This window comes from Miscanthus floridulus, chromosome 16 (genome assembly GCF_019320115.1).
Source record: "Miscanthus floridulus cultivar M001 chromosome 16, ASM1932011v1, whole genome shotgun sequence".
NCBI classification, from domain to species: domain Eukaryota; kingdom Viridiplantae; phylum Streptophyta; class Magnoliopsida; order Poales; family Poaceae; genus Miscanthus; species Miscanthus floridulus.
The window spans coordinates 91797433-91820798 of NC_089595.1; the positions used below are offsets into that span (position 1 = coordinate 91797433).

Sequence of the window (23366 nt, forward strand, 5' to 3'; positions counted from 1 at the left end):
GTCCGCCACCATTTCATAAGAGATCATCCACAAAAGGGGACATTTACATTGAGAGTGTAGGCACCGAAGATCAACTTACCGATATATTCATCAAGCCATTGGATGAGAAAAGGTTTTGCAAGCTAAGGAATAAGTTGAACATATTGGATTTCTCAAATATGTGTTGATGCACCCCCCACTTATATGACATGTCTCTTCTTCGAGCAATCCAAGGTAAAAGTTGATTGGTATGGCATACATCCTTACTAAGGACATGTTTAGTGCATCTAGATATCTTTCATATTTAATAAGCTTATTCATGAAAATCAAATGATTTTGATGATTGTATGGTAGCGACACTATAGCAGGAACCGTTTTAGAAATCGAGAAAAAAATGAACTGAAAAGAGGTGGGAAGAGGAGAAGCCGATGAAGCCACGATTTCGAGCTTCTCCGGCTCTGTATGAACAGTGCCGGAGCCAGAGCAGCCTGGAGCCCCTCCAAACGGGCTCTACATGTTGTCAACTAGTTTTGGAGTTTCTTCGCCTCTCCACACTGATTTTATTAGGCAAGGCAACTTGTTTCTGATGCGATGTGGACGCTGTTACGCTGATAAAAAGCTCTGTGTTTATCAGGCGGGGCAACTTCTTGTTTCTGATGTGACGTGGATGCTGGCGGGGTAACTTCAGCATGTTCGTTTGGTCGTATTTGGCTTATAAATCATGACTTATCAGTTAATAAATAGTATTTTTCTCTCATACCAAACTAACCAACAATACTTTCAGTCATGACTTAAAAGCCAAACAAGCCCAAACGAACAGGATGCTTGTTGTTTCTGATATGACGTGAATGCTGCTACGCTAAGTGAGAATGTTGGGCCTTGTTTATTTCCTAGACGTAAAGTTTTGGGGTGTCATATCGGATATCATACGGGGATGTCGTATGGGATGTTCGGATAATAATAAAAAAATAAATTATATAATCCATCAATAAATCACGAGATGAATTTATTAAGCCTAATTAATCTATCGTTAGCACATGTGTTACTATAGCACTTTATTGTCAAATCGTGGATTGATTAGGCTTAAAAATTTTAACTCGTAAAATAGTCGTAATTTATTAAGCCTAATTAATCCGTCGTTAGCACATGTGTTACTATAACACTTTATTGTCAAATCGTGGACTGCTTAGGCTTAAAAAATTTATAATTAGTTATTTTTTTAATCCATATTTAGATACGATGAGATGGGCCGTAAACTTTGGTGAGGAACTAAACAGCCTTGGGAGCCGGGACTCACCCACCGAGCCTAGATGCGTTGGGATGGCCTAACGAAAACCGTATATACGTTGTTGGCGACCCCACCGTATCCCCCGCGGCCCCTCCTCACTGCTCTCGCTTTCGCTCGCCATCCGTAGTCCCGCACACCCGCCCCGCCCTCGCCATGCCTTCGCCCGCCGCGGCCGCGGCGGCGCCTCTCCACCGCATCGCATGCGCGCGTCAGCGCCTCCCTCAAACCTCCCTCCTTTTCCTCCCACCCCGCGCGCTCCTCAATTCCGGGCGCCTCGCCGTCCCGGCCCCGCTGCCCGTTCACGCGCTGAGGCTGCCTCCGACGGCGACGAGGGCGGCAAGCCACGACGCCGCCATGGGCGCGAGATCGCCCACATCTGGCGGCCAGATGCTGGTGCGGATCTGGTTCTGCCTCCCTCTGCTCGTTGGCTTTCTTTTGTTTATCCATATGGCATTTGACACGTGCGTATGCGCTTTAGATGGTTTCCTCGTGTGGTGTGGGGGTGACAGGGTGTGACGTGTTTTTTTCGCAGGTGTTCGTCCCGCCGCACCCGCTGATAAAGCATTGGGTCTCCGTGCTGCGCAACGAACAGACACCCTGCGCCATCTTCAGTGAGTGTTTCTGAATGGCTTAGTATTTTGATTTTTTGCGAGGATTCTGAATGGCTTAATAGAAGTTGGATATAGTAGCAATTGAACACCACTTGGGGAAGCAATTTTGTTTGACCATGGTTGGTAGTGTTGCTGTGGTAAGCAGTATGATAGTATTTCACTGAGCCTTTGTTAATTGCTGTCATAGAGAGTGCCATGGCAGAGCTTGGTCGGCTGCTCATATACGAAGCATCCAGAGATTGGTTGGTGAGTTGAAATCTTTTGCCTGGTTAATCATTTTCTGTTATTCTTCTTTCTCTTCTAATGCTTTAAGGTTGAAATTAACCTGCTAGTGAAGTCAGAGTAAAACGAAGTTTTGACATGGTATGGACAATTATATTTTTTGGGAAGAATGTTGAATGCCACTAACATCTGAATCAAAACTTATCACAATTTTTAGATGTCTTCATGGCCACTTCTTTTGCCACAGTTTTCTCATGTATTTTTTTTTTAACACGTACCTGCGTATTGTTTCTGAGAATGCAGCCTCACAACACCAAGTCATGGACATGTTCCCTTATCTTTCTATATCATGAACAATGTGTTGTGCATAAAAAGATGTGTGGATCAGTCATTTTTAGACACGTCAATCAACACTTCATTGTCAATAGAACTTCAGGAATCATGATAAATCGTTCTGAACCCTTGCAGCCTACAATCACAGGAGAGATTGAAACACCTATAGCTGTAGCTAGCATTGAATTTATTGATCCAAGAGAACCTGTTCTGGTAAGTCTGTTTCTTGACACCAGATATTGTACATGGCTTTTGTAGTGTGTCTAGGATTATATTTAGTCGTTCTGCTAGCATGTCTAACAGGTTATTCCAATACTGAGAGCTGGTCTTGCACTAGCTGAACTTGCTTCATCAGTTCTGCCAGCCACCAAGACTTATCACCTTGGTAAGTTGATTAAACAATGTTCCATGCATCTATGTCTTAGCAAACTAGAGCCAAATTCTGTTCTTCATTTTTGAAATCAAAATAGACTTTTAGGCTCATATATTGCTAACATAAGCTTCATGACCAAAATTCCAGCACTCCAAGCTGATTTATTTTGTTCTCTGTGTACCAAATCAATGCTTGATATTCTTGATTTGATGCATGCATCTTTGCTGGTCAGATGAATAAAGTTGGAAATGTGCAGGCTAATATCCATATATTCTGTACTTAACCACCACATCACACTATTATTCTTCTTGCTAATAATGCATTTGTAAATAAACAAAGAAGCTTGCCTGAACTATTTACATACTCTGTAAATACAATATTTTAGTGGCTCTATTTTAATTACTTACACAAACCAGTATTCATCTCGAAAGCTACGAACAATTATTCTTATCCATTCCATTTCATTGAAAACTGAAGGCCTCCGTAGGGATGAAGAAACACTTCAACCTTCAATATACCTGAACAAGTATGTTTCCTTTCTGCAAGCTCTACTTTATTTTCTCACACACTGTTTTGTGCTCCCTCTGGTCACAAATGCTTGACGCTTTCTCCAAGATCCAATCATTTGAAACTTGGAATGTCAATAATTTCTAAAATATTTGGTTTGAAAACATAAAAATCATGTGGGCATTCTTACAAGTACTTCCATAATCTCACAAACATTGTTAGAATCTATAAGTATATTCTAGAAGGGCGGGCCTGGTGCAAGCGGTAGAGTCTTACCGCCTGTGATCGGAAGGTCCCGGGTTCGAGTCGCGGTCTCCTCGCATTGCACAGGCGAGGGTAAGGCTTGCCACTGACACCCTTCCCCAGACCCCGCACAGAGCGGGAGCTCTCTGCACTGGGTACGCCCTAAAAGTATATTCTAATAGAAAATAGTGGTCAAAGTTGCACCTTGAAACCATGAAAAGTCAAAAGCGTAAAGTTTTTTTTACCAGATTGAATAATTGGGGTTGTCCATGCTTTAGTTTATGCAATTGCTTTGATTGTCACTCTTGGATCATGAGACCCTACAGAACTATTGAAGAATAAAATATTGCAAATGCAAGTTTTTTTTTCTATCCAAGTAAATCCCTCTTTGTGTAAAATAGTATGGAATGCAGATATTAACACACAAGGGTCCCATTGCTATCTTGATTAAATCATAATGCGTAGTATTATTCATTATAACATCTACCATTCTTTGTGTTAACTAATATCACTTTATTGTGCTGATCTGTTCAGCACTGCAAAATTTCTTAAATAGTTAGATGCCTACACTAATTAGAGCACCCCTAACATTTCTTTCTTTTTCTTCTTTCGATCCAGCCTGCCAGACAAGATTCCAGAGGGGACTCGTGTACTAGTTGTTGACCCAATGCTGGCCACTGGTAAACATTTAGCTCTGCATAAACAATTTGTGTTCTGCCTAAGGTTCTTAAATTTGAACATACCAATTTCTCAAAAAGAAAATTAAAAATAAGTTCCTGTACCTAACCAGCATTGTGCACAAAAAACTGTTGTTAGTGGTTGAACAACGTGGTGCTAAAAAAGTTGTGATATATGATAAATTACTTTTCTTTTCCAGATATGAAAGGAGTAGAAATAAAAATTCTGGACTATTGCTGTATAAATCTCTAAGAATCATGATTGTATTTGTTTCTTTAGGTGGGACAATGGTTGCTGCTATTGACTTGTTAATCGAGCGTGGAGTTACCAGCAAGCAGATTAAAGTTGTAAGTTCATCAAAACCTCGATATGCTTCTGTTACTTAACCATTTTATCAATCTCTAACTCCTCCCCCAATTCAGGTATCTGCTGTTGCATCACCTCCTGCACTGCAAAAGCTTAATAACAAGTTCCCTGGGTAAGAAATAGACAATCTTATGTGTTATAACAAGTTCACCATGCTGCATGCAGCATTTACAATTTTCTTCCATTCCAGGCTCCATGTGTACACAGGAATAATTGATCCGGAAGTAAATGAGAAAGGGTATTGTTCTAAACTTATCAGCTCATTGCAAAACTCATGGAGGACGTATTATTAATTATTATTGCTGCATAAATACCCCATTTGGTCCTTGCTTCTGCTGATTAATGACTTCAATTGTTGTTTTGTGCCCACAGTTTTATAGTTCCAGGACTGGGGGATGCTGGCGACAGAAGCTTTGCCACATAATCAGACTGCTCAATTTGATTGGGCCAGTGCTCGACCTGCGAGAATCTTTGCTTGAGTTTCACAGGAATGGAGCAACTGCGAGTAGAAGTGTTCATTGCTGTAGATTACCTTCATTTGAGATTTTGTCCCCAGTGTTACAATCAGCTACCTACCATTTTGTAGCTACCCATTCTATATGATTGCATAGAATATAAGGCTAGTTCAAATGTCCCCAGATGGCGAAATCTTCTTGAGAGAACAAGGTTCCGTTCAAAATGATGGATTATTGAAGTTAGTGCTCTCAAATATTTTGCCAGTCGACGGAATAAAACTGTTTCATTGTGTTTTTATCTTGTTTATATAGATCGAGTTAGGCCAGCAGTGTGCTTCCTAGCACCCCTTTCTGTGTACTATATTAGCTGCACCAAAGCAAAGGTTTATGGATCATTATTAATAAATCAAACTTATCCAACTTTGATCAAGTATTAAAAACATGCCAACATATGCAATTTCAAATTATTTTTATTAAAATTTGAATTCATCGAGAAATTAGGTTTGTCATCCGAGCCAAAGAGATTTTATAGTAGTTTGTGGCATGTTCAACAATTTGTTCATCACCCTCCATGATATTATTATCTTCATTGTGAAGACAGAAAATGATATTTCCCCTATTTTTTCCATTAGCTACTCTAGGAATATTTTGTGTCGTTGTCCCTCTTAAGCTACCACAAGTGGAATTGAATCTTCTATGCCAGTAACTCTCCTCTTCTTCCATAAACTTTAAGAATTCAGCTTGAATAATAAAAGACTTCCTGGCAAGGAGTACGGCAGGGAGGCTCCTCTCCTCTTCCAAAATTTCCAATTATTGAGCTCATCTTTGAGATTGTTCTTACATTTTCTGCTATGCCCTTTGATACTTAACCTCCACACTTTGAGGAACTCTTAATTCTATTTCATTTCAATGCACCATCTTTTTGCAGCATTACTTGCAATAATGTTCTTGCCCTAGATTTTTAGTGATTTTGGGGATAAAATTAGCATGCTATAGTCACGAATTTTCAAAGCAAAACGGTTTCAAGATTTATTTGCCATTTAGCTCAGAATTGAAGATAAGAGGCTTATGGTCAGACATGTATCTTGGAATTTTCTTAAGGTTACAGAGGGGAAGGTCCTGTTCCTAGGATCCAGATATTAGAACTGTCTAGTTTTTCCAAAGTAGGGTCATGTATGTTATTACGCCAAGTAAACTTCCTGCCCACTAATTTCATTTCTTTGAGCTCATGGGTATTTATGATCTGATTGAACATATCGCGAATTTATTAATGTTTAACTTTTTGTTCTTCTCATTACTAAATCTCAACTTTTTTCTATAAACAATTGCAATAATAACAAACTCCCTAGCTTTACAATTCTCCAGATCAGACATTTCAATCTGACACCACTCAGCATACCACTGGATTTACCATTAGAAGGACTCCAGTGCCATAAGAAGTTTTATATGGATCAAGTTTTCTAAAAAAATTATCAGTGTATCTCCTTTTTACGGTCTCTGGCAAACCTTTAAGGCTATAAAGTCGGCGTGGCAATCCCAAATTAGATATGAGGGAAGTGATCAAAAGCCCTTATTGGACAGTCCTCTCCAGTTCCATATGATACCTATCATTAGGATGGTTTTTGTTTTTGTTTAAATCATGCCTCTATCTCTAAGATTGAATCTTAGGGCAAACCATAGGTTTATCTCCTTCAGAGTTACGTTTGTCAAAGCAGGTTGACCCCTTTTAGCTCTATAGGCCTTTTTTTACTAGGATAATTCCCGTACATTGCGCCGGGTAAACGATCATATATAAAATCAGAGAAATCCAAGAATTTCAACCCCTATTGTTATGAAACACCTTGCACCTTGCTTTTATCGAGACTCATTAAACTCAGATAAAGAAGGTGCCAAAATTCCGTTGGCCTGAACATGAGGATGGGGACGAGATCTTACCAGATTGATTCTGAATACGGCTAGGCGGGACTTGGTATATTAATGGGTAGACGATGATGTTATTATAGTCTTTTCAATATTACCCCTTTTTGTTAAAAAGTATACTAATGCACAACTGTAGACACTGAGAAGCAGCAACAAATGTCTACAAATAATTGAGAATTAAAGATTTAGAAATTTTCCCCTTGGCCTGAACATTCAAGGATCAAATTGTTAAATCTCTACAACTACTAATTGAGACTTCAGACATTTAGAGATAAAATTGTTCAATTCTTGAACAATTTGATTGCATGTTGTTAGTCTCTAAATAAAGCATAACAAGGAATTCCTAACTCTTAGAAGTATTTTGTCTATCATGTGGTGTGTAGGTTAAAAGATCCATCCATGTTGGCAAAACACTTTTCAGAACAGGAAAGGATGATGGCTAAGCAATTTTCTACCGGACCATAGATAGACCAGTCGTTGCCTAACTGGCTGCCGATGGCCTCTGGCCTGATACACTGGATAGTACCATACTTGGTAGTCTCTGTGACCAGATGGTATACGTTTTTGGTATCACCGGGTAGATGATTAGTTTATAGTCTTTTTAGGTGTAGAAGAGATAGAGATGTGAGGCTGCCGACCGTCCCCGACGGGAACTCAAAATTGGCTGTGCCACGGACTCTGTACACGTTTGTGGACTCGAGTATACGTTTACGTATTTGATAATTTTTGTGACCGGGTAGTGTACGTAGTCTTTGTGACATCACTAGGTAGATGATTACTGTAGAGTCTTTTTAGGTATATAGATATAAGGCTTGGCTCTCTGGCCTTTCCATTAAACAAACGGGCTCGACCAAGTCGCGAGCAACAAGAGTTTCTACAAATTCTGGGATGAGGTTTGCCCACACATAGAGCTCACTAGGGTCCCAACACATTGCGAGTTTCAAGTTATAGGGACAGAAATAATGCCACTGCACACAAAATGTTCCCGTGACATGAAGCGAGTGTCCCTGATCATCATCCCGCAAGCCGCTAAGTCCATAGATGGCTGTGCTGCGTTCATCTGCAGCTGCAAAAAAATCCTCTCACAATTTATTGTAGCAATAGCCAAAAAAACTGCAGCTGTAGTTGCAGCGAGCACTCTCTGTAAAGCTTGTTTTAGAATGGAAGAATCAACCTCCACTTGAATGCGAGAAATACCAGTCTGTATAGGCTTTTTAAGTCTTCTCCTTTTCTTATTAGATACTGTGTTAGCATTTTCATCTTCAGACTCCTCGGTTTGCTATCCTATTATCTTGTGCTCTTCCAAGGGGAGAATTTCATCCTCCTGAGCAGGAATCACATTTACTTGGTTGGCCCTAGCCTTCCCAGGGTCTTTAAAATATATCAATTTTCTCAAAAGTGATCGAATGGAGGGAACTCAACTTACTCGACACAAATGCTCTAGCAAAATTAGTCACCAAACAAATAATCCAAAAGATGCAATACGGATTAGTAATAATTTCAACAAACAACATACGTCTTGATCGAGAACAGGTATATTTTTACATCCTTTACATGCTGTCCTCTCCAATGCTCGGTTAGGGAGAAGTCTGAAAGAAAAATTATTGTTCTCGAGGGATCGTGTGCTTAAGGCATAGCATCGCATTCGGAGTCAACCCAACCAAAATCCCACCTCCCAAAAGAGCAAGTAATCCATGTAGTAATGTCCAATGGCATTTGGCATTTCACCTTCAACTAGCAGCCTGTTCGTTTCGGCTGAAACGATCGTGGATTATAAACCATGGACGTTTCAGCACAAGACGCCTTTCCTTACCACATGAACCTGTGAAGGAAGATACACTTAATCAACGAGTTATGGAAGTGGAGGATCTACAACTTGGTAATACGCAGGCCAACATTAACCTAATTCCTCCGTTCCAAATTATAAGAAAATTATAAGACGTTTTAGCTTTTCTAGATACATTGCTTTTACTATGTATCTAGAGATAGTGTACATCGTATCTAGAAAAGCCAAAATGTCTTTATCATTTGGAACGGAACGGAGGGAGTACTAAGTGGCATGCCATGAGAAAAAATGATGCGGGAAATATAGGTATTGATAAACTGAGGACCTAGAAGCCAAAGAGGTACTTACTTACATGAGAGAAACAAAGGAGACCTCAAAGCTCACTATAATTCCGCCAAACAGCCCGGAATTCCTCTCTGAATGTATTCAGACGTGCTTTTAAATTTGGTGTTCTCAAGCTTGCATGGAGCACAGTTGCTGTGGACATCAGAAAATACCATAAGGGCATTGTTCGTGATACACAAAATTTCAAAAGCATACAATGGTCATACCAAATAGAGCAATGAGAAGTGCCCAGAGGACTGTGAGAAGACTGCATGAGGTCAACCAGAGTATACAGCTAACTGAAACCAAGAAAACAGGTGGTGTCAGTTTTGAAGACTATGGTGAGATATAGAATTTTAGGAAGTCCAGTTCCAGTGTTTGCACACCTGCAGAAAAGAACAGGACAAACACCCAGCGAGGTCGCCCACAAATATGAATTGATCTCTTCGAGCTTGGTCGACCACGAAGAACAGGACTGAATAAAAGTGATATTAGCATCACTTTGTAGTTACCAACAATAAAATGTAGAAAAAAGAAACATCAGAAACTAAGATACCCACGTTATTGGCGGCCTCATCTTTGCAGCTAAATGTGGTGAAAATTTTCTTACAGTCCTTGTGACTTTCTCATTGAAAGTGACTGCAAAACTGAAATACCAAATATGATAATTAGTTTATAATAATCATATAATAGAAAAAGAACAGATGATTTCTTGGCACAAAATTTGAGAACCATGCATCACAGATAAACTCCAAGGAAATCATAACTGTTGCAGGTACAGTGCGAATATGCGATATTACTATTCATCCGTTCATATTTACAATCTCAGTAATGGGCAGTTAAATCTTCCAATGAGAACTCAAGAGTAGGGCATGCAAGTCTGTCTTTACTCCCAATATTTCAATTGTTCCAAGAAAGACAAGTTATGAAAAGTACTTCCATCGTATCTGGCCTTTTGGTAGCTTAGGACTGATTGACTGAATCAAGGAATGAGGACTGCCAGAAGGAAATTACAGTGTTGTGTAGAGATGTTCCTGTGTTCTCGAAACAAAAATTCTATCACTATATAAAATCTAGAAAGCTTTTCGGGACCAGTTTTCCCCTTAAAAAATGGGCCAATCTCTTCTAATAAAACAACAGCAAAAATTTTCCCGTCCTTTTGAAAAACTATATAAAATCTAAAGCACTTCATGTATCAAAGAGCATAATATTCTGATGGAACAAACTGCAGCACACGAATTAAACTTACATGATACTCCCTTTAGGTCAGTAATAAACTTTTATAAGACACATTGGCCACTGAATGCAAAGTTGCACAGAAGAATGCAAGCAATCAGGTTTAAGGACACCATGCAATATATCCACAGATAGATTGTATAATTTGGGGTTTAGTCTGCCATGGTCAAATATGAAATCACGTGTGCAGTATTGGTTTCTATGAATCCATTCAACAACATTTGTACTTCCATGCAATTTTTAATAGTTTATGAGGATTTTGAAAATAGTATCATGGCTCACCTCTCGTACACACCCACCTATGGCCTAAAGCATAACCAAAAGAAAAAAAAAAAAACCTAGAGCATTGAACTAGAAAACTGCAAATTGTCAATGTTCCATTAACTTGTACATACAAATTAATGATGAACTGAATATAATTCCGAAAGTATAGTTTCTTATATAGTTTGCTAGACAGGGTTAACACCAAACTGTAGCTTCAAACTGAACAGCTTTTCATTAATCCAAAGATGAAAAACTACTAGCTATCTGCTACTTCAGTTTAAAGAAGAATGCTTTTTATTAAAAGAAGTATGAACATCACAATATCTTTGATTATTTGTTAGTTCAGGGTAAAGAGAAGTCTGAACCTGTGTAATAACTGAACAATTGAAAAACTACAAAGAAAAGTGAATTAGGGCACAAGTACAGAAATGGTTTTAGCTGGTATTTGTTTACCTATCATTGAGAAATGCGATGCTAAATCCAGTCATAAAAGCAGCAAGGATAGCAACTGGCTTCCAAAGGAAGCCCATCCCTGCATATACCCATTGTAGCATGTCAATATCAGCCTATAAATACGAGGAAAAGAAAGCTTATATATCATTTTCCTTACCAAGGATGAACATGATCAAGATGAAATAGTTTGTCCTGTAGCTGCAAATCAAAATTAAGAAATTCATTCTAGACACAAAGTAATGAAAACTGCGTGCCCTTCTAACAAGTTGGCTAGTGCACTATACGTCTCTCTAAGCTGGATGCATCTAGATCCAGAGTAACAAAAAGAAAAAAAGTTTTGTGTATCATGCTTTAAGTGACCTACACAAAGTTAAAGCTCTAAGACTGACACTAATGTACATAATTTATATGCACAGACGCACATTTCTTCCCCCAAGAGTAAGGCACTTAACATATGTAAAGATCTGGAAGAATTAACCTTATTCCAATTATTCCAACATATCCTAATCTAGCATATCCTAAGCCAGTAAACAAGCTGAGCCCACAGAGGTCAATACAAGAGGGCTACTCACTCTGATGATCTTTATCATGAAACTACCAATTCATCAATCAAAATTTTCAAAAAGGCTAACCCCGTGTCCTCCTGTGTAATTCCTTTAATCACGACCTGGCTTGCTGGGACCATAAAATATATAATGCTTACACCTATAAGCAGCATACATTTTCTTAGCCTTGACGTCTTATGCCAGTATGTGAACCATGAGAATGAAACAAGGGCTGGGATTGGACAAATGCACTCTAAGGAATTCGCCAGTTCACTCAGGGGTATCTGCACCCGATTTATTTATCTGCATTAGCCACAAGCAACATGTCCTGCCAGTCTAGAGCTATCAAAAGGAGTACAACCTCGAGCGTGCATACACACTAATCTACTCTTTTCCGAAAAAAAAAAGAACGCCTGATCCAGCAGAATTCACTCTAAGATGCCGACAAATCCAAGTGGAAGCGGGCCAAAACATATGCCACTAACAGAAAATCCTACCAAAACCCTTCAAATTCAATACAGTACGCGAGTCCTGGGCAAAGCAAATCGTGGATTATCACGAGGCACGGAAAGGAAAAAGGTACACTAGGCAATTAGGCACCGATACGGTGACGAGTCAGGGGAGGGAGGAGGCGGATCATACTAGTAGAGGTTGCACTTGAGGCGGCTGGTCCACTTGGAGTAGGAGCGTGGGACGGTGAAGCGGGAGAAGAACTCCGGGACAGGCCGCGGCGGCGTGGACCAGTCCACCTCCCGCAGCGCGTCCACCAGGTCCTCCGCCGTCACCGCGCTCCAGTCCATCTCCGGCGATCCCGGCCCTGCGGAACCCTAGGGGGAGCGTGCGACGGCGCGAGCGGTGTCGAAGGACGGGCGGCGACGCTTCTGGACGGCTGGGTCGCGTCAGACGGGCGGTGTGGTCCGGTGCGCGAGGGGAGGGCGTCGCTTCCTTGCGGGGTTGGGGAATTGCGGATGCGGACTCGTAGCCTGGGCTGCGTGGAGAACTGGAGACGAGAGAATGCTTCTGCCGTTTCGCGTGTGCCTCTGCGCCTGTTTGCTTGGGTTGGAAGGTGGCGTGCGCGTGGAGTACTGGAGTGGAGCGCCGCCGCCGCCCGGCCCGGGTCGGTCTAGTGGGCCGATCGCGTTTCCTCTTTTCGCATGCGGCTGAGGGCTGGCCATTGCGCGATGCCGGGTCGGCCTAGTGGGCTGTGAGACCTTTGGAACTTCGTGCTGAGCCCGACGTGGTACTGCTGGGCTGGCTGCAACCCGACCCATGACGTGTTGGCGTTTGCTTCGCAGGATATTTGTCACGGGAGGAAGCATTCCTGTGTCCTGCTCCTGTCCTGTGCGCTAACCCTATCCTTTTAACGGTGGACGGGTCAACGGTGTACCGAAGGCTTGAACCAATGCGTTATGCATATGCGTGCACGGTGCAGAAGTCCTGTAACATCAAAGTCAGCGAAGTTCTCCGGCTACAGACTGTGGTCTCTGGCTCTCTGCACCTACGGACTGAACCGGAGACCCTGACGGGACGGTAAAGGCCAGCTGGCCGCGCATCCCGCTGCCACCGCCAAGTGTTCCAATGCGAGGAGCTCCTGTGACCTGTCAGGGGACGGCGCCTGCTGGCTGTGACTGTGAGCGCAGATTCCACGCACCCCCATCAGATCAGGTTGCCAAAAGACGTTTGTCGCGTGCGCCACGTTTTCCAGAGGCAGCAGAGCAATGACCCACGATTCCACGAGCACGCTCCGAGTGAGACGGATAGATCCATCATTCTCGAGCTCGATCGTCGATCGCTGACCACTCGTGCGTGCCACCTGCACAGTCCCATCGATACCGTATATAGGATCTGTTTGGTTTCAATGGACTAAAGTATTTTAAACTAAAATCTGCACTTTAGTTGGACTAAACAATCAAACACTTGACTAAAAGTGGACTAAAATCCTTTAGTCATTTAGTCCATAAAACTGGACTAAAATGGACTAAAAGGTGTTAGAGACACACATACCTCTCATTTATTGCTCTCTCTCTCCACTTTAGTCCATTTTAGTTTAAGAAACCAAACACCACTTTAATTCATAGACTAAAATGAACTAAAACTTTTAATCCATGAACTAGAGAACCAAACAGACCCATACCAGTGGCCGATGCCGATCCCTCGCTGTCACTGTAACTTTCCCATCGCCTAGGTAACACGCACAGCGACGCGTTTGGACTTTGGAGCGGCTCGCCCGTTTGCTGAAGACACCAGAAACCTGCACACGCGTTCGCTTCTGCTGTCCACAACGGCCTGTGTTTGTATTAGCAGTACATTTGCGTGCCTACGAACCTGAAAAAAAAACAAGAGGCGTACACAAGGTACAGGTCACGTTTGGATCCCAGCTAAACTTTAGCCGAGAGATCTAAATAATCTAACTAAAAGATCAGCTAAAATTTAGTTATTTTAGAGCATCTTCAAGAGACTCTTCGTATTTTTCCTAAATGCTAAATGCTAGGAATAGAGATTTTGGTGAAAAACTATCCTCTATCAGCTTTTTCTAAATGATAATCTAAATATAGTCATTTTCTATTCTGAATTTTTCGCTAGCCAAAAATAGAAGACGAGAATGTCTCTCTAGAGTATGCATAAGATATAGAAAAACTACTGGAGAGTGAAAAGATATAGAAAGCGATTTTTATGCAATTGACTCTTCAAATGATGACTTAGTGAGCGAGATTTAGAAAGGCTTAGATGCTCTTAATCCAGCTAAAGCCAGCTAAATTTTAGCTGAGTCTATTAGCCGTAGAATCCAACCACCCCAGCTAAAGTTTAGCTAGAAGAACTTTTAACTGGCTAAAGTTTTGTTTTGAAATTTTAGTTAGCTAAACTTTAGTTAGGTGATCAAACAAACCCGTATATTGGCAAAATGTATTTATGTTAGCCTGACGTGAACTTATAAAATGCTTTTTTCTCTCTATGTTTTTTCCAAGGGAATGCCATTGTTCGTAAGGAAGCCAAAATACCTATTGTAAAATAATATAATGCATGTAAATACAACATCTACAACATGTTTTAAAATATGTTTTTTCTATGAACATCCGGGATTTCATGGAGTTTTGAAAGATTATTATCTAATGTAAAAAGATTATTATCTCATATTAATTTCGTTTTTTCCAGGTTTCATGTCCACGGAATGTCACGAGTCATCAAGTAATTATCTTTTCCTTCATGTACTTCTATTTATTTATTAGATTTATTAAAAACATACTTATCCGATGCGGTGGGTTCTACTCGTCGTCTTCCTCTCCTAGTCATGTTAATCCTATGGCCTTTTTCGTCTTTGTGTTTCCTTTCCACGTATGATGTTGTTTGGTTCAGGATTGGCAACGGCCACAGCGATGCAACCAAAACCAGTGTCATAGCAAGGGATACAAGCATTTTGTTTGGTTGATGCTGTCCTGATAATGTGCTTTGATTTTTCTCGTGAGTCGAAATCCACGAACACAAGGGAGCGGGTAGCGCTGGGCTGGGAGGGAGTTGGAACGTAGAAATTTCTAAAAAAAAATCATACAAGAATTGCACAGAAAAAATGAAACAACTTCTCCACATTCCCAAGGGGTCTTAGATTTATCATGCATCTGGTCGAAGCTTCTGTAACGTAATCTGATTCCATCGTTATCCATTTTGCGTTACTTTTTGTTTGTTTCAAGTAGCCCCTCAATCAATTATGGCAACATCCGATATGATACCGCTCCTGTGTGAGGGTTATTTGTTAACGCTTTCGTGCATTCCATTCCCACGTTGAACTAAACAAAACGCGGAACCATCCATTTTAAGGTCGGTATTCGCAGCAGTCGTCTTTTTCTCCTCCCCTTCCTGTGACGGTGAGCTCCGCAGCCATGGCGCCCCCTCTCCTTGGCTCGGCCGCCTCCGCCACTCCTAGGGCCTCTAACCGTTCGACCACCTTCCCCACCGCTTGACGGCCTTGTCCCCCTGGCTAGCCCCTTCTATACCCGTTGCAGTTGGGAAGGGGGGGAGACCAGCGAGCGATTAGGATTTAGGGTTTTACCTAAGGTAGGCGCGGACGCAGAGTGCGGATGGGCAGGGAGGAGGTGAGCGCCAGGTGAAAGACGGGTCGCACGCTCCTCGCGCACACGAACCGTCCCTTAATTAAGTTTACGAATATAATACTCTACAGCATGCTTAACACCTCTAGTCCCTGACATCCCAGGACGTGGGTCCAACGAGTCCTTGTATCCGATGGGCTCCCGCTGCGCTCCCTCCTCTCTCATCCGTTGATTCCCTGCCCAGATAAACCCATCTGGATGACGGCGCCCCCAGGCACAAGCCGCAGTAGGTTGTTGCGATCTGCTCGCTCGCCCCCATCTAGCCACTACAAAACCCTCCTCTCCTCTCTCCTCCGGCCTCCTCGCGATTGCGGCGACGAGGCGGCGAGAGGAGCTGCCCCCGCAAGACAAAACGGATAAGAGAGGGCGAAGTTGACAGCGAGGGGAGACGGAAGACCAGGAGCGGCGTCGAGCTAAAAGCGCCGGCGGCGGCCATGGCCACCGCGGACCGGACCCGGACTTTCATGAAGGACGTCAAACGCGTCATCATCAAGGTGATTGAATCGTACGATTGGCGACGGTGGCCGACCTGTTAGATCTAAATCGCGATTTGTTTGGTGCTATTTGCATTGCGTTGTTCATATTCTTCTGTGTTTTCTAATCGTGTTTTTTTTATAGCGCGAATAATTCTTGAATAACCGTGTTTGATTTTGGGTTCTCTTCGTCTAGGTAAGTGGTGAGGCAGCAGGGTTTGGTTTGGGTTTTATACTCTGCTTCTATCCCTTATAGTCGAGTTGACGGGTTGATGGTGAAAGTTGATACGTTGACTCCTATATGTTCGGAGTTTGGATGTCGTAATCTTAGTTTGCTATATGATTTTTATCAGATTTTATCAGATGGGAGATGCGAATGCGTAGAGAAGCCATCCTGTCTGGATGTTTTTTTCGTATGTGAATCAAGTCGTTCGAATTGCCGTATTGTTTCTCCTCTGTTTTTATGAGCAAAAAAAAAAGGTTGGTTTTGCGGGGGTGGGGGTGGGGGTTGGGCAAGGTCAGCACCAGTGTGCCGTCCCACCCCACCACAAAGTTGGCAACTTTTGGGAATTACCTATCCGAGTATATCCGTCGGGATCTTCTGGTTTTGATTACAGCTGATTCTTACCTTTTTCACAACAGGTGGGAACTGCAGTTGTCACGAGGCATGATGGACGTATTGCTTTGGGTAGGCTAGGGGCTCTTTGTGAGCAGGTAGCAATTCTAATTCAAACTTTCATAATGTTCTATTAACTAGTGAAGTCTGGAAAGATTCTTAGCCAAATATTCCTGGCAATGCAGGTGAAGGAGCTGAACGCCCTAGGATACGAGGTGATCATTGTGACCTCAGGTGCTGTTGGTGTGGGGAAGCAGAGGCTCAAGTACAGGAAGCTTGTCAATAGCAGCTTTGCTGATCTGCAAAAGCCACAGATGGAGCTGGATGGAAAGGCTTGCGCTGCCGTTGGACAGAGTGGCCTCATGGCTCTTTACGATATGCTATTTACTCAAGTGTGTTTGTTAACTTGCTATCGAAATTTGTCGACAGTTCTGTGCCTTGTCCATATGTTTCTAATGTTGAGCTTCCTGTTATGCAGCTTGATGTATCCTCTTCCCAACTTCTTGTGACAGATAGTGATTTTGAGAACCCAAACTTCCGGGAGAGGCTCCGTGAAACTGTTGAGTCACTACTAGATCTTAAAGTTGTACCAATATTTAATGAAAATGATGCCATCAGCACTAGAAAGGCTCCATATGAGGTTTGTGTTGTACCATGAATGACTTTGAAAATTTCAACAACATTTGCTGCACTGCTTGATAAATGTGATTCTGTGCTACTTATGCACCTGGACCTTAACCAATGCATGAGTCTATTAAATTCTTAATATTTAATAGCATTTTCGATGTCATGCTCATCAACTGTTTGTTTTTACAGGATTCATCTGGTATATTTTGGGATAATGACAGTTTAGCCGGCCTTTTGGCTATAGAACTTAAAGCAGATCTCCTTGTTCTACTCAGTGACGTGGATGGCCTCTACAGTGGTCCACCAAGTGAACCTCAATCAAAGATAATACATACCTACATCAAAGAGAAATATCACAATGAGATTACTTTTGGCGATAAGTCACGTGTAGGTAGAGGAGGAATGACAGCCAAAGTGAAGGCTGCTTTCGTGGCTTCAAACAGTGGCACACCTGTTGTTATTACAAGGTATGTATATTGCGTTTGCCGTTCTTTAGCAAGAGAATAATAACTGGATTAACTGCCCTTTGTTACTCATTTATATATTCCCCATGTGATATATCAAAATTCCCATGTGACGTGCAACTAGTAATAAGTAAAATAGCTGATAGTTGGTGTGACTCACTGTATATTTGTTGTAGACTGCATTGGACTCAAGTGCTTCTTACATCTTATTGCTATGTTTCCACTCTGCCTTAATTAAATGCGTTGAAATAAGAGAAGTAGTTGTATCATGTTATTTATGGTATAGCTGGTCATTCTAAATTTGAACTTTTTTATCCTTGAAGTGGATTTGCATCTCAGAGCATTGTTAGAGTTCTCCAAGGAGAGAAAATTGGTACTCTCTTTCATAAGGACGCAAGTCTGTGGGAACCATCCAAAGATGTTAGTGCTCGCGAGATGGCTGTCTCTGCAAGAGAATGTTCAAGGCGTCTCCAGGTATGTTATCAAGACAATGCTTGCTGGAAGACACAAAGTGCTAGCCCACTTTTTTCTGAATATTTTATACCAACTTTGGACATTTATGAAACAGAATTTGTCATCGGATGAGCGCAAGAAAATATTGCTAGACGTTGCAGATGCTTTGGAAGAAAATGAGGATGTGATTAGAACCGAGAATGAAGCTGATGTAGCTGCAGCACAAGATGCTGGATATGAGAAATCTTTGGTTTCTAGGTTGACTTTGAAGCCAGGAAAGGTAGCCCTAGTATATATTTCAGCATATATTATAACCACAATTGCATAGTAATTTCGTGTTCCTTGTTTTTTGATTTGTTGAATTATTGTGCATTTTTTCTTCTTGGTGTTTTTCTTTTCATTTGATTCACTTTAATGTTTCATCGTGTTACAGATAGCAAGCCTTGCAAAATCCATCCGCACTCTTGCATATATGGAAGACCCAATCAACCACATACTCAAAAGAACAGAGGTGGTTGCTTATAAACTCTGTAACAAAGGAAAAACTAACATATTTTACTAAAGATAAATCTTACATCTGCAAGAGTACCTTTTTCAGGTTGCTGAAGATTTAGTCCTTGAGAAAACATCTTGCCCGTTGGGTGTGCTATTGATCGTTTTTGAGTCCAGGCCTGATGCCTTGGTCCAGGTAGTTTTTTTGTCACAATTTACCATTTAATTTTTACCATGTGACTGGTTCATGCTTAGTACTTAAGCATATTTATAAGCTATCTTTGAGCTTTGATATTGTTGTGTAGATTGCGTCGTTAGCAATTCGAAGTGGCAATGGTCTTCTCCTGAAAGGTGGAAAAGAAGCCATGAGATCAAACACAGTATTGCATAAGGTATTTTCTCATGCTGACATGACATGTTTTTAGATCGGTGTCCTGAAATAAATTTCTTATAGGTTATAACTGGTGCAATTCCTACCAATGTGGGTGAAAAACTTATTGGACTTGTTACAAGTAGAGATGAAATCGCTGATTTGCTAAAGGTGAGTGTAACATATTATGAAAATAATGATTTTACCAATATGCCAAATAAGCCTAAACTCATAACACACCCTACAGCTTGATGATGTCATTGATCTTGTCATTCCAAGAGGCAGCAATAAACTGGTTTCACAAATCAAGGCATCAACTAAGATCCCTGTCCTTGGTCATGCTGGTAAATTTATCTTTTTGGTATAAACAATTCACTACAATATTTCAAATATGTTGACTAGTGTTTGATTTCTGTATTTTTTTTCTTTCCTCTATAGATGGTATTTGTCATGTATACATTGACAAATCAGCTGACATGAATATGGCAAAACGAATAGTGATGGATGCTAAAATTGATTACCCAGCAGCCTGCAATGCTATGGTATGTCTATTTTGTTACAATTTATATTATTTAACACGTCTCTTTTCAGCTTGTTTGTTAATTACTTTTGTTGGCGCATCTGTACTCAAGAGAACCAAGTAAAACCTTTACGCACATTAGACAACTTAAGAATGTGCTCGACGTGAGCCACTCAATGCCTCTCCAGTCATCCTAGTATTTTGTGTTTTTCTTTTATAAAGATAAAGAAAATCCTTCATAATCACACGCGGACATGTCAATCATCCTTGATTCACCATTAATCTTTTTCTCTTTCAAAAATTAATTTAATATATAACTTTAAGATGTCGATTCCTTGTAAGCCACCTTTTCTTTTTTATAACAGATTTATTTTCATAGTAGAAATCTTTGTGACAAATATGATATTTTCAGTACAACTCATGATATTGTTACTCCTTTTTTTCATAAGTCAGACACCTTAACTTATTTCAGATTCAGATATAACATATTTTGCCTGTCTTCTGCAGGAGACATTGCTTGTTCATAAAGATCTCATAAAGGCTCCAGGTCTTGATGACCTACTGCTATCTCTCAAAACAGAAGGTTTAAGTTTCACTTTACTTGCTCATCCTTAAAATATACAGTCATATAGCTGCTCCTTGTTTCTAGATACAACTAAGGGCTTGTTTGGCTGCACTTAAATCCACCCGAATACAGGATTGAGGTGGAATAGAGTGCAGCCAAACAAGGCCTAATGTGTATCCTGAATCAGGAGAGGATAATTGCCTCTTTTGCATTGTTCTACCTTGTGTTCAGATGTGGAATCAAGTGAGCTGTTGTAGTCAATCTTTTGTAATTCTCATAATATGCCTTTGTTAATATCGCACAAAATTAGTTGTTAGTACGTGAAAAGAAGTATATTTGCGGGGAAGAATAAAACACATGTGAGTAATATGTTACTCTTGTTTGAATTTTGTTAGCAGATGCTTAGAATTGTGTTAGCAGATGCCTACATCTCTAGTATGTTGGCAAATTCTTATTATTTTGGATAAATCTGGTTATGCAAGGCAGTTCCATTTGTCCATTTTCATCAAAGTTCTATTCTTCTATGAACTTGTGGATTGCTTCTTTGAGCACTTTCATCAAAGTTCTATATTTCTGATTGCTTCCTTGTTCTTAAAAAAGAAGCTGATAATGTATTGTAGGAGTTACTCTTTATGGAGGGCCTGTTGCACATGAACTATTGTGCATTCCAAAAGCAGATTCATTCCATCATGAATATAGCTCTATGGCCTGCACAATTGAGTTCGTTGATGATGTACAGTCAGCAATTGACCATATACATCGCTATGGAAGGTACTTACATTCTCTCCCTCCCTCCCTCTCATTATTGAAAATCTAGTAAAACTGAGATTCACTGCTTCATTTTATTTCAGTGGACATACAGATTGCATTGTTACTACAGATGATAAAGTAGCAGAAACTTTTCTGCGCCAAGTTGATAGGTACGTTTAAACATCAGTGCCCCTTCTTTTTATTCATTTTTACTGTGTGTGCAATCAGTTAAATGTGCTTTATTCTTGCTGTCACTGTGTCCAATGTTGAAGGGCGGGCCTGGTGCAAGCGGTAGAGTCTTACCGCCTGTGACCGGAAGGTCCCGGGTTCGAGTCGCGGTCTCCTCGCATTGCACAGGCGAGGGTAAGGCTTGCCACTGACACCCTTCCCCAGACCCCGCACAGAGCGGGAGCTCTCTGCACTGGGTACTGTGTCCAATGTTGTTTTGTTCTGAATTCTATGATGATTAGATATCTCACTGATTTTAGTTTACTTGTACAATTGCAACAGTGCTGCTGTATTTTATAATGCGAGCACACGATTCTCTGATGGGGCTCGTTTTGGATTGGGTGCTGAGGTACGTCCTATCTTTCATGGCATTTTTAGTGAAAATTTTGGAATAAGCGGGAATATCTTACATTGGCATAAAGTTACTTTATCTTTTCTAATGATTATTTACCTTTTTTATCTTAATATTTCTACCTTTGGAATATCTTGAATAGGTTGGCATAAGCACAGGGCGCATACATGCTCGTGGGCCTGTGGGTGTTGAAGGTCTCTTAACAACACGCTGGTAAGTGGATTTCCATACAATCGATACCCTTCAGTTATTCTTCTGTTCCCGTAACCCTATTTCCTATTTCCTAGTAACTGCACAGCCATACTTCTTATCGGAAGTGTAAAACTGAGATGTGCAGTTGCTAGTTCTTGACATTGCAGGCATGTATCTAGTTTATTGACTGGTGAAAGGATATTAGACTCTGTTCTCACTGATAAATAATACCCTGCACTTCGCAACAGAGGTCTTTCTGCTAAGATGTAAATAAGTTTATTGACTGCTGAAAGGATATCTCACTGATAAATAATACCCTGCACTTCACAACAGAGGTCTTTCTGCTAAGATGTAAATAATACCCTGCGGCCTGCAGTTCGCAACAGAGTCTTTCTGCTAAGATGTGCAGGGTATTTAACATAAAGCTCCCTATATTGCAAAACAGACGTAGTTTTGCAGTTTATATGATATCCGGGTTGCTTATATTTCCGCATTTGAATCCTTAGGGCGCACCCAGTGCAGAGAGCTCCCGCTCTGTGCGGGGTCTGGGGAAGGGTGTCAGTGGCAAGCCTTACCCTCGCCTGTGCAATGCGAGGAGACCGTGACTCGAACCTGGGACCTTCCGGTCACAGGCGGTAAGACTCTACCGCTTGCACCAGGCCCGCCCTTCAAGCATTTGAATCCTTAATATATAAAATATTGATAGCTCGTGGGTCATTCTCTATGAGCTTGGGGGACCCTACCTCCCCAATAAAGCAGTGCTGGAAGTAATACAACACAGATCGACCAAAGCTATGTCAATTTATATGATATATGTTCGAAGGTTGCAGACCCCCACCTTCCCAATAAAGCAGTTCTTGAAGAATTTAAGAAGTGTAAATTTATATGCTCTTGAATAGTGGATTTTCTAAGTTGTACTTGTACAGTCTGGTAGAGATTTGTCTAATTCTCTGTGCTATTTTAAGACTGGTTACTACAATATTGTTTATTTATGGATGTTCACTTTAACCTATAGGATCATGCGAGGGAGTGGGCAAGTGGTGAACGGTGACAAGGATATTGCATACACCCATAAGAACCTTCCTTTGCAATGAGGCAGGTAATGATTATTTTTCCATAAAGCTGTTGCAAGTCGTTTGATCTTATAAAGTACTTTTAAATGACAGTGGTAGCAAAAGCGTACTAAACCTAAACAACTATGCAGGCCGTTTTTGCGCTTAATCAGGATTCGTGTCAATCCAGTGATGTTTGATAGTTTCATCAGATAGGAGCAGAGAATGGTGAATCTTTTCGATTGAGGACTATGAATCCATGGACTTAAATGTTCAGTCACTGTGTAGACCATCATTCTGGTGGTTCATTCTGTATGAGCTTGGAGGTACCCCACCTCCCCAATAAAGCAGTGCTGGGAGTAATAGAGCACTGATGTACCGATGGTGTGTCTAGTTAAACAAGAGAAACCGGTTATATTGTTATATTTATTTTATTTGGTGCGATTGAACCCATGCCACAATTTTTGTGCCGACTTGTTTCTTACGGTTCTACTTGATCTCAAGATTTATGAGCTATCCCAACCTT

General features: G+C 41.1%; 3 protein-coding genes across 4 annotated transcripts; 2 read left to right on the plus strand and 1 right to left on the minus strand.

Moving 5' to 3' along the window:
• Positions 1–1331: 1331 nt before the first annotated feature.
• On the plus strand, positions 1332–5234 carry LOC136513066 (uracil phosphoribosyltransferase-like). The gene is made up of 11 exons (XM_066507064.1): positions 1332–1660; positions 1800–1878; positions 2066–2124; positions 2569–2646; positions 2737–2818; positions 3284–3332; positions 4175–4236; positions 4514–4581; positions 4657–4712; positions 4791–4838; positions 4973–5234. The coding sequence occupies exons 1-11, from the start codon at positions 1421–1423 to the stop codon at positions 5022–5024; spliced, it is 873 nt and encodes a 290-aa protein (XP_066363161.1). The 5' UTR covers positions 1332–1420; the 3' UTR covers positions 5025–5234.
• A 3206-nt stretch (positions 5235–8440) lies between these two features.
• LOC136511832 (PRA1 family protein A1-like) lies at positions 8441–12633 on the minus strand. Of its 2 annotated transcripts, none has more exons than XM_066505864.1 (8): positions 12226–12633; positions 11196–11236; positions 11039–11117; positions 9646–9732; positions 9472–9560; positions 9313–9384; positions 9114–9238; positions 8441–8797 (listed from the first exon to the last, which is right to left on the minus strand). In XM_066505864.1, the coding sequence occupies exons 1-7, from the start codon at positions 12381–12383 to the stop codon at positions 9135–9137; spliced, it is 630 nt and encodes a 209-aa protein (XP_066361961.1). In that variant the 5' UTR covers positions 12384–12633; the 3' UTR covers positions 8441–8797; positions 9114–9134. The 2 variants fall into 2 exon arrangements, with proteins under 2 accessions (XP_066361961.1, XP_066361960.1); XM_066505863.1 differs by having other exon boundaries at positions 9110–9238.
• Positions 12634–15880: 3247 nt separating this feature from the next.
• LOC136509905 (delta-1-pyrroline-5-carboxylate synthase 1) lies at positions 15881–23130 on the plus strand. Its single transcript, XM_066504495.1, has 20 exons — positions 15881–16180; positions 16802–16873; positions 16961–17167; positions 17254–17415; positions 17592–17869; positions 18190–18340; positions 18435–18599; positions 18753–18830; positions 18918–19007; positions 19117–19203; positions 19266–19352; positions 19429–19525; positions 19620–19723; positions 20209–20284; positions 20887–21037; positions 21118–21186; positions 21527–21593; positions 21739–21809; positions 22804–22887; positions 22993–23130. Exons 1-19 carry the CDS (start codon positions 16121–16123, stop codon positions 22880–22882), a joined length of 2151 nt encoding a protein of 716 aa, XP_066360592.1. The 5' UTR covers positions 15881–16120; the 3' UTR covers positions 22883–22887; positions 22993–23130.
• Positions 23131–23366: the final 236 nt, after the last annotated feature.